Raw genomic sequence first — 17803 nt, forward strand, 5'->3', positions numbered from 1 at the left:
TACCTCCCCCTCCAATGCAACATGGTTTTGTCAAGGTGCAAAGATACTCACTTGTTTGTGCTCTTCTCTCCTTAAGGACTCAGGCCCAAAGAGATTATTGAACAGAGTAAAAGCTGTGGCACTCTAGTGATGGCTCCGCTAGTTGGCTTAATCATAACTTTATTAAATAAAGTCATTGCACATAAATATCATTGTACTTTTACCTGTTTATTTATAATAGATGTTACAGAGATTTCCATCCTATATGTGTCTATTGCCTCTTACTGTATCTTTATTTGAGCATATACCTCCAGTACTTATAATATAATGATGGTCTTCTCCTTGTGTCTCCTGTAGATGGGATCCACAGTGTGACGGCCCAATGTGTTCTGCGTGTCCTTATCATCACCGAGGACATGTTGTCCAACAGCATCACCGTGCGCCTGGAGAACATGTCTCAGGAGCGGTTTCTGTCTCCTCTGTTGACCAGTTTTTTAGAGGGAGTTGCAACGGTGTTATCTACCCCAAAGGATGACATCTTCATCTTCAATATCCAGAACGACACCGACGTGGCCGGTTCCATACTCAACGTTAGTTTTTCAGCTCTTGTTCCGCAAGGCGATCGCTCCCAGTTCTTCAGCTCGGAGGACCTTCAAGAACAGCTCTACATGAAGAGGATGACGCTGACCTCTGCCTCCATGCTGAAGGTCCTCCCGTTCGATGACAATGTCTGCCTACGTGAACCATGCGAGAACTACATGAAGTGTATATCTGTGCTTAAGTTCGACAGCTCAGCCCCCTTCATCGCCTCCGAGTCGATACTTTTCCGCCCTATTCACCCCATCACCGGCCTCCGCTGCCGTTGCCCTCAAGGATTCACTGGGGATTATTGCGAAACAGAGCTTAATCTGTGCTACTCCAACCCCTGTCAGAATGGAGGAGTGTGCGCCAGGAGAGAAGGGGGCTACACGTGCATTTGTCAGGAGCGTTTCACAGGTCAGTGTCATGATTATAGAGCTGTGGTCTGTCAATAAATGCATACAATCCATAATGAATCATAATTCATTTGTGTCACGTCTATAGAAAGGATGGGAATGATTTTTGATGTAGAATCAATCTTTATACATCATCTGTTGTTTTCTCTCTGTGTATTAATCTGCACTCCAGGGGACTAAGGGGATTAATAGCTACACTTTGGTTAACGATTTATGTAAATCAGGTGATTAGAACCACGTAGAATGGATTGACACAGAAATGAAGGAACCAATCACAGGACATGTTAGTTTTAAAAGGATTTTCTAGGTTTAAATTGGCATCAATTATCTGTTCTTAGCAAACATATTGTGGAATAACAGAGCTATATATGGTAACATGATGGAGTTATATAGTAGAATTGCAGAGATATAGGGTGAGATTGTAGAGCTATATAGTGGAATTATAGAGTTGGATGGTGACATAATGGGGCTATATAGTGGAATTACAACTGTATGGTGACATGATGGAGCTATATAGTGGAATTACAGAGCTGTATGGTGAGATTGTAGAGCTATGTAGTGGAATTATAGAGCTGTATGGTGAGATTGTAGAGCTATGTAGTGGAATTATAGAGCTGGATGGTGACATAATGGGGCTATATAGTGGAATTACAACTGTATGGTGACATGATGGAGCTATATAGTGGAATTACAGAGCTATATGGTGAGATTGTAGAGCTATGTAGTGGAATTATAGAGCTGGATGGTGACATGATTGAGCTATATAGTGGAATTACAGAGCTGGATGGTGACATTGTAGAGCTATATAGCGGAATTACAGAGCTGTATGTGGTATGATGGAGTTATATAGTGGAATTACAGAGCTGTATGGGGGTTTGATGGAGTTATATAGTGGAATTACAGAGCTGTATGGTGACATTGTAGAGCTATATAGCGGAATTACAGAGCTGTATGGTGGTATGATGGAGTTATATAGTGGAATTACAGAGCTGTATGGTGGCATGATGGGACAGTTATGCTTGCTATATAACTGTATATGAATGGGGAAGGTTCGGATGGTTGAAAGATAATGATCAATGGTAAGTGGAATGTAAACAAGTTTGTAAAACTATAGAAATCCACAATTCTAGGAAGAGTAAATGCACAAAATCATGCAGAAAAGATGGTCTGATTGAGTTTGACGTCTTAGTGTAAACCTTTCAGCAATGATGACTGCCAAAGTGAACAAGAGATTATCTTTGTAAGCAAATAAGGTGACATTTGTGATCACACACACATACACTATGGTCTGGGTTGGCAAATATACATAAGTAGCTTTGCACATTATTTGCTTCTTGCATTCTGCACACTCATAAAACTACAACGGTGGATCTATCAGGCTGAGATTTAGAGTAATTAAAAAAGAAGTGACTGGAAAACCATGGGTGCATTTATTTTGTACCACTAAAAGGTGACTTAGGGATCTGTCTGAAGGTATGTCAGGATTATGAACAGAGGTTGGGCAGAAACAGTGGCAGACTGAGGCATTCCAATACATCTCAGCCTATTTCCACTGTTTACTCTGGTTGCCTTGACATCACTTAACTTCCTGACACTCCGGTACTTAGCATGACTGATCTGCACTCTGAGGGCTTGGCTGATTGACTTGTTGGGATTGGTTCCAGGTGGCTTTATAAGGCTGCCAGCAGCACACTCTCTTTGCCTGTTGTAGCTTTAGCTTGCTAAGGCACTGTGCTCTGCATCCGTTTTGTTGTCTATTGGATTTTTGACCCTACTTGTTTGTTGACCGCTCTTGTCTGCCGCCTGCACTGAACTTAGCCTGTCTATTAATTACCACCTGCCCTGATCAAGGTTCCCACTAATCAGTTTGCTACACGCTGCTATTGTGGATTGTAACTGACTATTCTGCCTTTCTATATTCCGTTACCATTTGTCATCTTGCATTCACTCTGTGCTAATTCATAGTACTAGTCTTCAGTATATACTTTGAGTGCACCAGTTTATAAATATAAACCCATACTATTGCTCAATACCTGGGGACAATTCATTCGTTAGTTCCTGCCCCTATTCAGATTTTAAACAGCGCTCAATCAGTAGGTTGTAAAGCGTTCATGTATCAATGGTAATTCTACACTAGCCGCGTGTATGAGGAGGTAATTATAATAGGGTGTAGCGACACAAACACAAATGTCAATAGAGGCGTCTGTCGGATTTCTCCTTTCTAAAATCAGATACGTCATTTTAATATGACTAATTATGTTTTCTGTGTCATGATTTGGTTTATTTGTTATTTGGAATAAATCATTATATTTGCAATATATAATACGTTGAAATAAAGCTTATAATATTTTTGGTTTTTTTTACATTTTTATGATAGGTCTCTATAGAATGAATGAGGATAGAGCAGCATTATTTTTAAGGGGACTGATCTAAAGGTGGAACAATCCAATAACAAGAAATTCTTAAAAAATGGCCTGTAGAGACACACACAATACCGGTTAAGGCATAGTTCTAAAGAGGACATTAAATAAATATAAGCAATGGCTATTCTGTTGGCTATAATTCAACAGGTTGAACAGTAGAGGGATTTTTTTTTAATACACATAAAAATGTGAAATACTCTATATTCTCTTGAGCCAAGATCTCCAAACACGAGAGATCAGCTAGCCATCCTCCCTTGGGGAGCGTTACGGGATTGGATAGTTGACAATGAAGACAACAGGTGCCATACTGTAATTCTGTGCTGTTTACCCAGAACGAGCCTGTTTACCATCATGAAGCTGGAGAGTGTGCGGAATTCTAAGCAGCGTCCTGAGAATTGAGCTGGTAGAGAACAGATACACGCGGCCAAGTCAGGGAATGAATGCACAGAAACGTCCTCTGTGGATTTCTCCCAAGAAAATAAATGACTAGAGGTTGTGAGAGGCACAGAAAACACCTGATACCAGTGAGAGTCATTCACATGCTCTTTAGATATTAATGAACAGACTTAGAGGAAAAATACACTCTGCTTTTAAATAAGTAAATGTTCATTCTACTTTTCTATATATATCCAATAAAACATACTGGGATTAATGGCACCACACAATCAACCTAATTATTGGGTACACTTGCATTTATTAATAGGCATAATGTACTGCAGTGTCCAGGAAGCTTAGCATCACACAGGTGTTCCTGAGTAATGAGAGCATCCCAGGGTGGGAGCCAGGAATCTCTGCAGCAGCCAGGTGTTCCTGAGCAAAGAGAGCATCCCAAGTTCTGAACCGGGAATCTTTGCAGCAGTCAGGCATTCCTAAGCAAAGAGAGCATCCCAGGGTGGGAGCCAGGACTTTCTGCAGCTGCCAGGTGTTCCTGAGCAGAGAGGGCATCTTAGGGTGGGAGCCAGGAATCTCTGCAGCAGCCAGGTGTTCCTGAGCAAAGAGAGCATCCTAGGGTGGGAGCCAGGAATCTCTGCAGCAGCCAGGTGTTCCTGAGCAAAGAGACCATCCTAGGGTGGGAGCCAGGAATCTCTGCAGCAGCCAGGTGTTCCTGAGCAAAGAGAGCATCCTACGGTGGGAGCCAGGAATCTCTGCAGCAGCCAGGTGTTCCTGAGCAAAGAGAGCATCCTAGGGTGGGAGCCAGGAATCTCTGCAGCAGCCAGGTGTTCCTGAGCAAAGAGACCATCCTAGGGTGGGAGCCAGGAATCTCTGCAGCAGCCAGGTGTTCCTGAGCAAAGAGAGCATCCTACGGTGGGAGGGAGCCAGGAATCTCTGCAGCAGCCAGGTGTTCCTGAGCAAAGAGACCATCCCAGGGTGGGAGCGAGGAATCTCTGCAGCAGCCAGGTGTTCCTGATCAGAGAGAGTATCCCAGGATCTGAACCAGGAATTTTTAAAGCAACCAGGTGTTCCTGAGCAAAGAGAGCATCCCAGGGTGGGAGCGAGGAATCTCTGCAGCAGCCAGGTGTCCCTGAGCAAAGAGAGCGTCCCAGGGTGAGATGTAAGCCAACCATGTGATGCCAACATCCAACACTGGGGCACCTTTTTTGACCAGTTACACTCGCTACTGCTGCTAAGTTTCCGGACCTATCACGCTAAAAATTATGGTACAGCTGGAGATTTCTATAATCTATATATATCATATGGAAGGTTCTACAGACCATATATTAGGCCACAATCACAAAAAAGTGAAATTGGAAAGCGAGGTAATAATGAAAAATTCTCAAACATCTAAAGTCATTTCTAAAACCACTACAGTCAAAAGGGATCATCCAACTGAGGGGCCTCCTTATCAAACTTAAAGCAGCACCTTAACAAATGCCCAACGTTGGAGATATGAGAGATATTTTGTGTATTAGGCAAAGTATTGCATAATATCCCAGTCCCCATCATTTTTAATGGGGACTGCGGTCTGGTTAAGTGTATCAAGCGCCAAAAACCTTTGCTTTTTGGAGTCTGTCCCCGATGGCTAACGTCATCATTCAATCCTTTGGGGAGAGCATCACATGAGAGGGATCTCCATGTTCCCCCCCTGCGTTGATTATCAGAATTGTCCTATGCTCATGTGCAGTAAAGACTCTGAGTCAGAACCCGGAGTTTTCATTAGAAAAGAGTCATCCCCGGGACAGCCTCTTATCCAATGCGCTGTCCCGACATAACTTTGGGGCATATTTAACAAATCACGGTAGTGCACTATTGTGCACTTACCGTGGAATTAAAGTCCCGATGTGCCCTCCGCAAATTTATTAAAGGTGCATCGCAGCAGATATCATGGATATCTGCTGCTTTGCACTCCTGATCGTTTTTGCGAGCAGTCACCATTCAACAGAATGGTGACTGCTCCTGGCCGCAATCTAACAAGTCCCGAAAAATGTTTTTTTTCGGGAACTTGTCTTGATAATGTACGCCAGCTGAAGCTGGCGTACATCATCCGAATTGAAGAAATCCACTGCTGTCGGCTGTGCTCCGAAGAGCAGAGCTGGACAGCGCATGTGTGGAGGGATCACATGATCCCTCCCTGTCACTCAGCGCTCTCTCTCTGCAACTATCGTTGCAGAGACAGAGAGGGGATCTGTGTGCGCATGTGCACTGCACATGCGTAATTGAATGAAGAAGAAGAGATCCCGAGACAGCGCGTCCGAAGAGGGAGGTAAGTGTGATTTTTTCTATCACAGAAACAGCAGTTTTTCGGAACTGCTGTTTCTGTGATCCCTTTTTAATAAATGTGAGAAATAGTTCAATCCTTATCCTTGCGATAAGGATTGATAACTATTTCTCACTTTTGCCGAATAATGATAAATGTGCCCCTTTAATGGTTAATTGCCCCGTTAAGTCATCTGTCATTGCTGCGATCACAGATGTTATTAACAGGGCAAAAATGCGAGCAACGATAAGTTTTTAGAATGTTCACATAAACTATTAAAGGTAGAATTCGCTCATGGTAGATACTATTAACATCACAGTTAATGCAGATCGAGAACACATTTGGTAGAGCGTTGATTAAAATTCCGTCTCTTGATCTGCTGCCAGTCACACACTGTGATCCTTTCCAAGAACTAACTGGACTCGCTTGAAAAAGTATATTGTTGTCTAAAAATTCCTGCCCTTAACCCGCTTAAATGATGTCCTTAACCCTTCCTAAGCTGTTGCCCTTTTAGTCTCTCGATTATTATACGTTGCATTGCGTTGCAGGCTTCTGGCAGTACACGGGATTAAAGGAATGTGTTCCTCCTTGCCTAACATTTCCATTTCGATTCCTTAAGGAATGTCTTGTGGTTAGTAAAGATAAAGGATTATTAATTTAAAACCCAAGCTTCTGAGACCGGCAGCGCAGACAGTATTAATGTGTTTCAGTATAGAAGCCTTGCTTGGGCAGATCTTCAATTAACTATTCAGGCACCATGAGCCAAGACATCTTGGTTAATGCATAAACGGTGTATCGTGGTAATCTCATCCAAGGGCCTTCTAAGTGGACCCTATTGCAATATCTTACTCACAGGGAGAACATTCTTTATGCCGGATTAACCTCCAAATAGCCTTTTCAGCACAAATGGAAATTGTAATACGGAATAAACTTTAAATTCAGAATAATTAATAGGAAAAGTATAATTACTACCAATGTTATATTAAAATTGACATACTAAACGGCACAAGCCTCCTGGCTACCTAACACTCATCATAATTAGCGTATTTAGACACTGTTGTTGTGTTGATTGAATAATGTAGGTTACAGTGCCTGCCTGTGTCAATCTTGTAACAGGTGGGCCACAAACCGAAGGGTACAGCCCACCCCTTGACCCATGACCTATGACCCATGTCCATTTTCACACCCTGCACCCACAGTAGGCACTCCAGTGGGCGACTGAGAACAAGCTGTTGTCTCATGACACAAATTATACCCCAGCAAGTTGGGGTATAATCTTTTTAACACATTAAAATGCTAATTAGTGCCTTCGGTACGTTAAGCCTTAGGCAGTTGCCTAAATTGCTCAACCGTCAAGCCAGAGCTAGTGATAATGACAATTAAGAAATGTAACATTATTACTAATTAGGATACCTTTTCATTTTTAATATAATCATCAACATGATCATCATCATCAACATTTAATTATATAGCACCGGCAGATTCCGTAGCGCTGCCATATCAGTGGCGGATCCAGGGGGGGGCGATCGCCCCCCCTAGCAGACACTTGCTGCCGACGGCTGCACAGTATGTGCAGGTCCGTCCAGCCGTGACAGGCAGGGACAGTGTGCTGCCCGGCTGCTCTGACTGTGTTTAAAACACAATCAGAGCAGCCGGGCAGCACACTGTCCCTGCCTGTCACGGCTGGACGGACCTGCACATAGTGTGCAGCCGTCGGCAGCCTAAGATGTTAGAAAGGGGCTGGGCCTAAATCGCCCCCCCCCCCATCTAAATCGCCCCGGGTACAGCATTTTTCAAGATCCGCCCCTGTGCCATATTAGCTTGCAATATAGGCTATAAGTACTATTATACTATGAGCTACAGTGGTAATAAGTAACATTAACATATGTGTATAATTATTTGATAATTTACCGTTTTTGAGTGGTGATGTGATCACTACAGTATTCATTAAACACGTGCAATGTAGATTATAAAGACATGAGAGTTCCCCGTCTGCAGCCTTCTGCCTTTATATAGTAAGACAACTCCTTAGTGACTTCTGATTTAATTACAATTCAAAGCCCGGCCTGGTTGCATTTTTCTATATATAATACACAGGAGGCTAATATATGCATAACCTTCTCTAAGTAGCAACTATATAAACCATACCATACAACACGGAGACATACAGAATGGGGACAAAATAAGCCTCAACCCCGATCCACCCAGTCCACGCCCAGATGTACCCTTTGGGGCAAAACCGCCCATTTTCACATAATCTCTGTCCGCTTTGATTACAGCGATTCGGGACTGTCACACCAAAAATCAGATCAGTTGGGAGGTATGTATAAGCTAGAGATGCTCACTGACCCCCGTTTAACTGGTTTTGGATCTAGATTAACTTTGTATTTTGGTTTTGGTTTTGGTTTGGGCAAAACCGCCCTCGTGTGTGTTTTTTGTTTTGGTTTTGGTTTTGGATTTTTTAGAAAAAAATCTAAAATATGCTAAAATCACATAAATTTGCTCTTTTTTTTGATCCTACATTATTATTAACCTCAGTAACACTAATTTCAAGTCACTTGCAGTCAATTTTGACCACCTCACAGGTCACAATATTACTTTCATACACTTTCGGACAAATACTGCGGCGACCTGGCTGGATGGTAAGCGACAGAGCAATGACACAAACACACGGCAGTTCCTAGCACATCTAGGACACATTGGCACACAGCAGTGGTAGAAAAGAAAAATGGGGGTCCGCCTACCTCCCACCCCCCGCTATGTTGGATCTTAAAAAGGAATCCAAAAATCGCGACGTCACCATGACGCTTTACCTCGTATTCAAATCCGAAAAAGCTCGAAGGTACCGAACCGGCTCGGCTCGGTACTCGTATCTGCTAAGTTTGGGTATATTCGGTTCTCGGAAAACAGAGCCTGAGCATCTCTAATATAAACCAGTAAAGGGCAACTCTGTCTTCTCGCGGACCTCTATCCTCTGGTATAAACTCTGAGCTCTGATGTCATTATTGGTCATCAGTGAGTTTTGATGTCATCGCTTCATTGTCCCTTATGAAAACCTGTGTTACCGTACATTATTATGGATGTAAGAAGTCACCTAACATTTCTGTGACCTCTATAAATACACACAACCCTTAGGTGACTTAATATATCAATGTATATTAAGCATTTACTAATTATTATTATTATCATTATTATTACAATCATTACTGATCATTTCACAACATTGTGCATTGTCCATTATTACACTCGGTATTCTAGAAATAAGACTAAAGAAAACTATTCTGTCAAAGAAACTCCCCAGTAATTAAATGTGCAATTACTAATCCTAAACTAATTGCTCTGTAATGTTTTAATGAGACAGATATGTATAGATGAGAGAGATATTTCTGTCCCACAAATCCATAGGAGGCAATATATGGATAAACACAGATTCAAGAGGGGAAGTGTAACCAGGGTGGTCCTTGGGAGAGGAAGTGACAGTGTTACTAATGATTCTAATGTCCCTGCGGATTTACAGACACAACTGTTTCTCATGCAGAAGAGAAAGATTAAACGATTTGTTTCCCTCTATCTCTCCGTGGTGATGTGGAGAGAGATACATGTGTCTTTTAGGGAAAAAGCGGCACTCTCATTTATCAGATCTATCCCCTATTACTAACGTGGAGGGCTTTGTAATAAATTATGCTGAACTGACTGCTGGCTTGTCAGCACTTCTAGAAAGAGACAGACTTCTTCCTGGTTGCTGGGTTTAAAGGGACAGCGTCATCGGCAGATGTTCAAGTTGTCAATGACAAGGACGAGCTTAAAGGACAACTAACACTAAAATACAAGTTGCTATTTATATATTATACTAATTCATACTTGGCCACTCTCCCAGAATGTCTGAGAAACTCCAGATCTTGCTGACTACCAGGATAGCCCGGTGTCGTCCTGCACCTGCCCATTTCCTAGCGAAGTGGGCGGATCAGGGACCTAGATGACGTGATTTCTAGCGGAACGCCCCCCCCTGCGCACTAGCCACTTGACTAGAGTCAGAAAGTTGGCATTTGTGTATTAATGTGACTTAAATAGAGACACATGGGTACGTTTTGCGCTTTTTTGGAATAAAAAACGAGGCAAAACGTCATTGATACGATCTCGAATCTCACGATTTTTGGATTCCTTTTTACGATCCAACATAACAGTGGGAGGGAGGGAGGGCCCAAGGACAATTCCATCTTGCACCACTTTTCTTTTCTGCCACTGCTGTGTGGCAATGTGTCCTAGATGTGCTAGGAACTGCCGTGTGTTTGTGTCATTGCTCTGTCGCTTACCATCCAGCCAGGTCGCTGCAGTATTTGTCCCGGAAGTGTATGAAAATAATATTGTGATCTGTGAGGTGGTCAAAATTGACTGCAAATGACTTGAAATTACTGTTATTGAGGTTAATAATAATGTAGGAACAAAAAAAGAGCAAAAATATGTGATTTTAGCATATTTTTGGATTTTTTTCTAAAAAATCCAAAACCAAAACCAAACACACAAGGGCGGTTTTGCCAAAACCAAAACACGAAGTTAATCCAGATCCAAAACCAGTTCACGGGGGTCAGTGAGCATCTCTAATTTTTATTCATTATCTTTGTAAAAGTAAATAAAAAATAAATTTAAAAAAAGTATGTGCACCTCTAGGATTATAAGCTTAATTATGGGGTTAATGAGCAGTTGATGTTCCAGTCACTTAGATCAAGTGGGAACGATCAGGTCTGGCAAGTTGGTCATTATCGGTGAGACCCTTTCATATTAAGGGAAGAAAAACTATTAACTGTCAGCATTGGTCTGATGTTCATGTCTTCACAGGTTTGTTCACAGAGCATCATGTCATGTTCTAAAGAGGTTTCTGATGACCTCAGAAAAAGAGTTTATGATGCTAGTGAGACTGTAAAGCAGTGATGGCCAACCTGATACACGTAATGGGCCATGTGGGCGCCCTCTAACCTCCATAAGGTTAGAGGGCGCCCACGTGGCCCATTATCCTTAATCTCAGTAATAAGTTAAAACAAGATACATTTAATCAAAGAAGGGGACACCTATATGTGATAGCATATCAGCATGCATTTTCATGTAAGCAAAACAAGTATTACAAGCTATACCAAACACATCTGACAATAGAGCAGGGATGAGCTGGGGGCTGCAGGTGAAGGCTCGGAGGGTAGATGGAGAAAATTAACCAATACCAATACTCCAAAAGGACAAAAACAGCCACAAGTGCCCAATTTGAAGTTTGCAGATATCATCTGGGTAAAATAGAAGAAAAATCTGTAGTCAGGACTTTTTGGCATAATTAGGACAGGTCCTGTTTCTAAAATATGAAACATCATCATCACCATTTATTTATATAGTGCCACTGATTCTGCAGCGCTGTACAGAGAACTCATTCACATCAGTCCCTGCCCCTTTGGAGCTTACAGTCTACATTCCCTAACATGCACACACAGACACACACACAAACTAGGGTCAATTTTGATAGCAGCCAATTAACCTACTAGTATGTTTTTGGAGTGCGAGAGGAAACCGGAGCACCAGGAGGAAACCCACGCAAACACGGGGAGAACATACAAACTCCACACAGATAAGGCAATGGTCGGGAATTGAACTCATGACCCCAGCGCTGTGAAGCAGAAGTGCTAACCACTGAGCCACCGTGCTGAATCGTACCAGTACACTGTGCAGGAGAACATCTATTTGATGCTTAACAAAATGTGGATCTACCAGGAATATCAATGATGCTAAATTCCCAAGTAAATCTACAATAATACTGCGGCTTGGGATGCCCCAGGCAAAGTCTTGCTCTTAACCCAACATGAATCACCTGTCATAACGTGGACTAAGCAGTTCACATGAGGGTGCCCTACAATATCAGTCAGACAAAGCAGTTCTATGGAAGAAGGAGAAAAAATACCTTCAAGCCGATCACTGCTTTTAAGGCTGAACTTACCTGTTTCTAAATCTATAAATTGAATTATGTTGGGCTACTTTATTAACATTACAGTAAGGTGCAAAATTTGCCCTAAACCATAACAACCAATCAGACTTTTGTTTTCATCGTCTAACTTACACTAGACATATACAAGCTGGTTCCTGATTGGTTGCTGTGGCTCAGTGCAAATGTTGGACCTAAATCAATATTAGTGAACAAGTCCTCGGTTGTATTTCCTGATTCATCAGATTCTCTTTTTCTGTTAATGTGACTTGGGCTTAGATCAGATCGTATTTGAAATCAAATGATTCCAGGAATAGGTATAATTGGGAAAGGTTCACAGCTCCCTCACTATGTTATCCGATTGGCATCCGGAGGTTCAGTGCAGTAATCTAAATAGGTAAATAGGCTGATAGTGACTACAGGACCCAACCAGCAGGAGTACATCACCAAACAAGAAGAGAGAGCCTGTGTGAGGGTCAGCTGGTACACGGATACGGCGCTGTATAATAGACTGGGTACCATGTTTGGCTCTGCATTATATATCAGCCACAACATTAACACCACTGACAAGTAAAGTGAATAACATTGATTATCTCATTACAACGGCACCTGTCAAGGGGTGGGATATATTAGGCAGCAAGTGAACAGTCAGTTCTTGAAGTTGTTGTGTTGGAAGTAGGAAAATTAAGCAAGCGTAAGGATCTGAGCGAAATTGACAAGGGACAAAGAGTGATGGCTAGATGACTGGGTCAGAGCATCTCCAAAACGGTGGTTCTTGTTGGGTGTTCCCGGCATGCAGTGGTTAGTACCTACCAAAAGTGGTTCAGGCAAGGACAATGGGTGAACTGACGACTGCATCATGGGCGTCCAAGGCTCATTGATGCATATGAGCACCGAAGGCTAGTCATTCTGGTCCATTCCCACAGAAGAGCTACTGTAGCACAAATTGCTGAAGAAGTTAACGCCGGCTATGATAGAAAGTTGTCAGAACACACAGAGCATTGCAGTTTGCTGCATAGCCACAGAACGGTCAGACTGCTTACGCTGACCACTCTAAGCGTCAAAACTGGACCATGGAGGAATGGTAGAAGCTGGCCTGGTCTGATGAATCACGTTTTCTTTTACATCATGTGGACGGCCCGGGGGCATGTTCATCATTTACCTGGGGAAGAGATGGCACCAGGAGGCACTATAGGGAGAAAAGAAGCGGGCAGAGGCAATGTGATGCTCTGTGCAATGTTCTGCTGGGAAACCGTGGGTTCTGGCATTCATGTGGATGTTACCTTGACACGTACCACCTACCTAAACATTGTTGCAGACCAAGTACACTTTTTCTTGGCAACGGTATTCCCTGATGGCAGTGGCCTCTTTCAGCAGGATATGGTTTGAGGAACATGACAAAGAGCTGAAGGTGTTGATTTGGCCTCCAAGTTCCGAGATCTCAATCTGATCGAGCATCTGTAGGATGTGCTGGAGAAACAAGTCCGAGCCATGGAGGCCCCACCTCAAAACTTACAGGACTTAAAGGATCTGCTGCTAACGTCTTGGTGCCAGATACCACAGGAGACCTTCAGAGGTCTTGTGGAGTCCATGCCTCGACTGGTCAGAGCTGTTTTGGCGGCACGAGGGGGACCTACACAATATTAGGCAGGTGGTCTCAATGTTGTGGGCGATCGGTGTACATACAGGTGGTTAAACATGCAGAACACTGCATACACCAGCGCTGCGGGTTCAACGCTTTCTTTACATGACCACCTCACGTTCAACGGATGGAGGAGGGAGGGGCGGCTTGGAGGCTGTGCAACCATAAATCATGTTTTGCCTGGCAGACTGTGGGTTTCCTTTCTTTATTTCCCCCTCTGGCATTACTGGCACCAACCGTGCTGACAGTCCAACATTAATGAAGGAGTCTGCAGCTCTTTCTCCACACATGAATATATTAAGCAGGAAAAAAAAACTAGAGGTAGCTCAAATAAAAAAAAAAACAAGGCTGCGAAGATGCACAAAAGCCTCAAAAACAAATCTATTGAATTCCTCAGCAACGTGTAATTATTTGTAAGATAAGCTAAGTCGGCAATAATTAACCCCAGCCGTTTCCAACCATCTGCACTTCAGTTAACATTTCGTGCGGATAAACTGGTTCACGTACCAGATTTTCTCTGTCGCATACAAAACACTCATAATGCCAGAGAAGTCAACAAAGGAAATCTTATTAATTAAAACAGAAAATGCAATCAGGAGCAGTATGAGATTTTGCAGTTGCAGATATATTAGACGAATGCCTCTAACGCACAGATTTCATCTAGGTTCCTTACATGTTTGAGAAAGAAAACACTTATAAGATTACGTTTGTTCAGTCCATAAAGGCTATGTTGGGCTTCTTTTTAGGTGCCAAGTAAAGTAAAATAGTCTTAAAATATATCTTATTTGCACCAGTTCAGTTGATCCGGATACAAGCAGTAACTGTTCTTATTTTCTTCAGGCTTCTATTAATGTTTTATGATTCTGGACTACCATGGCAACCACAGTTACATGGCACATGATGTAGTGAGCAGAGAGCCTTTGGAACACCCCTCTGAGCTCTGTCTGCACTGAGACATCCTCCTTCTCCCCCCTCTGCTACAACATGATACGCTAAGAGCCGTGAACCTGTGTCTGTGTAGCAGGCTGACTGTGGGCTCTATTCATTAAAGTGATAAAAGCTCTATCTCCGTCAACAACTGGTGTTTTCAACCGTGATAGGGCTTATTCCTATCTGTCAAAAGGGGTTACTACTGACAACAGCACTGTGGTCAGCGGATTTTGCAGCCTAGAGATGAAGTGTCTGTTCTTGGGAAAAATGAAAACACATAGTCGCTCCATTAGGCCCATAATTTGTGGAAAGGCCACGCAGGCTCAGGCCTAGGGCACCAGAATTGCAGGGGGCAGACCTTTGCATATGTTTGTTGTGATGTTTTTCCTATTTTGTGTAGTAATATAATAATCTGCTGTTTATATATTAGAGGCGTTAAAACATTAAACTATGGGCTAAATTTGTGCTGAAATATTATTTCCATGTATTTATTTTATGCGGATTTAAGGCAATGCAGGTTAGAAAGAACCATAAATAGCGAAGGAGTTGGGGGTGGCGGACATGGGGGAGTAAAAATTGTAGGCCGGGAGACCCCTGGAATTAGTGTAAGACCAGAAATGGTGATTACAGGTGGGCAGGTGTGTGGCGTGATGACACAAACCGGGTTATCAAGCATTGGCCAACTTATTGGGGTACGGCGTCATCCAATCACGACCCTCACACCATGTATTATTATCCATATCATGTACATTTAACAGACTATTAACCCCCCTTGCCAATGGGAAATCTCTTCCCTTGAATTCCTCTGAATATATCGTGGTGCTTATTTCCGCAAGGCATGAAGATATTTTGTGTAGCTGGGTACCACTCTAATGTATTGCCTAATGCCGGACAGCAAATCAATATAGGGATTGTGCCGGGATCGGCAGATAGATAAGATCAAAGCAGAGCCAGTAGATAGGTCTTCATTAGCTTCCAGCGCCCAAGTCGCTGATTAATCCTCTTCTCCTTCCTATGAGAACCCAGTAATATCCTGTATTTCCGAATAACATGCTTTGTGTATCCTCAGCCCCCAAACGGTCAAATGGATTTCGTCATTCTCTTCATAGACAATCCTTGCCTTTCAGTTAGGGCAAGCCCCCACTGGAGAATTTACATTTTTGTTAGAGTTAATTGGTATTTAATATACTAATCTGTTAATTATTAGTCCCAGGGAACATGCTTATAGGGATAATTCCATCCGATGAACTCTTTGATGTGTTAAGACAAGGCAGAAACCACTTACTTTTTGTCTAGCTGCTGACTATTAAACGTATCGCTTTTGTTACCAGCAAGACTCCATCTGTATTCTACCAGGGTTCCGTGGAGCTGTACAGTGGGGGGGTCAGGTCATACAACGAAATGACAAAATAAGAGAAATACAAAAGTGGCAAAATTATATAAATACAAACAACAAATTTACATAATTACACCCGGCAAAATTACATAATTACCTAAGGAAAACACACAGAGAGAGGGCCCTGTTGGTGACCGCTTACATTCTACATTATCTTAAAAGTCTCACTAACTCTTATCCTAATTTCAGTCAAGTGTTGGATTTCCCAGATGTCTAAGGTTTTGAATTTTAGCTAATTAAAAAATGTTGACATTACATTTTTATTACCATTGATCCAAGCATATACTGAATTCTTGGTAATAGCACATGAATTCTGGATTGCATTTTACACTAGCTCTTTTTGTGGGGCTTTCCCTGACTTGCAAAAATGATAAATGCACATTCCAATGAATTGTGCACGCTTAGGGAAGGACATTATCTCTGTGGGGTTAGCTGAAGGCCAATCGCCTATTTCCTGCTAAAATATGTAATTGCTTTTGTGAGAAGCTTGTGTGTTCTGGAGCACTGGCTGACTGCCCTGGTATCTGCCTCCGTCCCTCTTTTCCGTTAGAGCTCCTGCAAATTATGGAATGTCCTTAAGAAATGGAGATTGTGATTGTGGGCAGCACGGTGGCTAAGTGGTTAGCACTTCTGCCTTACAGCACTGGGGTCATGAGTTCAATTCTCGACCTTATCTGTGTGGAGTTTGTATGTTTTCCCCGTGTTTGCGTGGGTTTCCTCCGGGTGCTCCGGTTTCCTCCCACACTCCAAAAATATACTGGTAGGTTAATTGGCTGCTATCAAAATTGACCCTAGTCTCTCTATCTGTGTGTGTGTTAGACTTTAGACTGTTAGCCCCAATGGGGCAGGGACTGATGTGAGTGAGTTCTCTGTACAGCGCTGCGGAATTAGTGGCGCTATATAAATAAATGGTGATGATGATGATGATGAACAAGCTCAGCAATCTCCTGTGTGAGACATAAATAGCTGGCTATGCTGGTTATGGGAAGCGGCAGAATTATGGTAGATCTGGGTGTGGTCCTCAAATTACTGCACATTTGAGCATCAGGCCAAACGACTGGACAAAGCACAGGCAGCAAAACTACCCATTTTAGAATGTCCTAAGTCCGATCATACGACCAATAAGACTTATTTGGTCACAAATGTAATCATAAATTTGCCTAAAGCAATCCCAATTGACATCTGGTTGGGATCCTTAGATGTTGATCAGGAGTGTTTTGAAATATTGACCATGTGTACTCACTGTCCAGCCTAAGAATTGTTCCTCATAGGATCTAGCGCCAAATGATGGTCATTTCTTTAAATTTTGGCCACACACGTGGTCCTTTAAATGCTGGAATCAGGCGCCTGCATCTGTTCTTGCGTAGTCACCCTTACTCATTAATCAACCACTCGTTTTCTTCCGAATTAACCTCTGAGATGATTGATGGACCTTGTTTTGCCAAAGCCAAGTTCTTTAGCCCGCTTCAGTCTCTTTATTTCTCAGTATTTAAAGTTTGAGCAGGAAGGCTTCTTCTTAAATATGGTTCATAGTCATCCCATCTGTCTCTGGCATCAAACTCCCCTTATTCTTTCTTCTGCATTACGCTAGGAGGGCAATTTAACCCCGTCCTTGCAGTTCTGACTCCTGGAGCTCTTCTCCACAAACATTGAATGCTTCTCCCAGAAACTTTGAGGTTAATATTATAGCTTCACAACACGATCCTGTCCAGAAGCTGTACGTTCCTCCATATGCCCAAGAAATTGCTTCCTCGGAGTCTCTATGAACTGTAATTGTTGCCAAC

The 17803-nt window shown here is 42.6% G+C and overlaps 1 protein-coding gene across 1 annotated transcript in view; it reads left to right on the forward strand.

Annotated features, from left to right (window-relative positions):
- The window catches only part of CELSR3 (cadherin EGF LAG seven-pass G-type receptor 3), a 104975-nt gene that overhangs the window by 36316 nt on the left and 50856 nt on the right, over nt 1-17803 (forward strand). Inside the window, 1 exon segment of the mRNA XM_075183598.1 lies at nt 337-975. Coding sequence (XP_075039699.1) covers nt 337-975 — 639 coding nt within the window.

This window comes from Mixophyes fleayi, chromosome 8, assembly GCF_038048845.1.
Source record: "Mixophyes fleayi isolate aMixFle1 chromosome 8, aMixFle1.hap1, whole genome shotgun sequence".
Lineage (NCBI taxonomy): Eukaryota > Metazoa > Chordata > Amphibia > Anura > Limnodynastidae > Mixophyes > Mixophyes fleayi.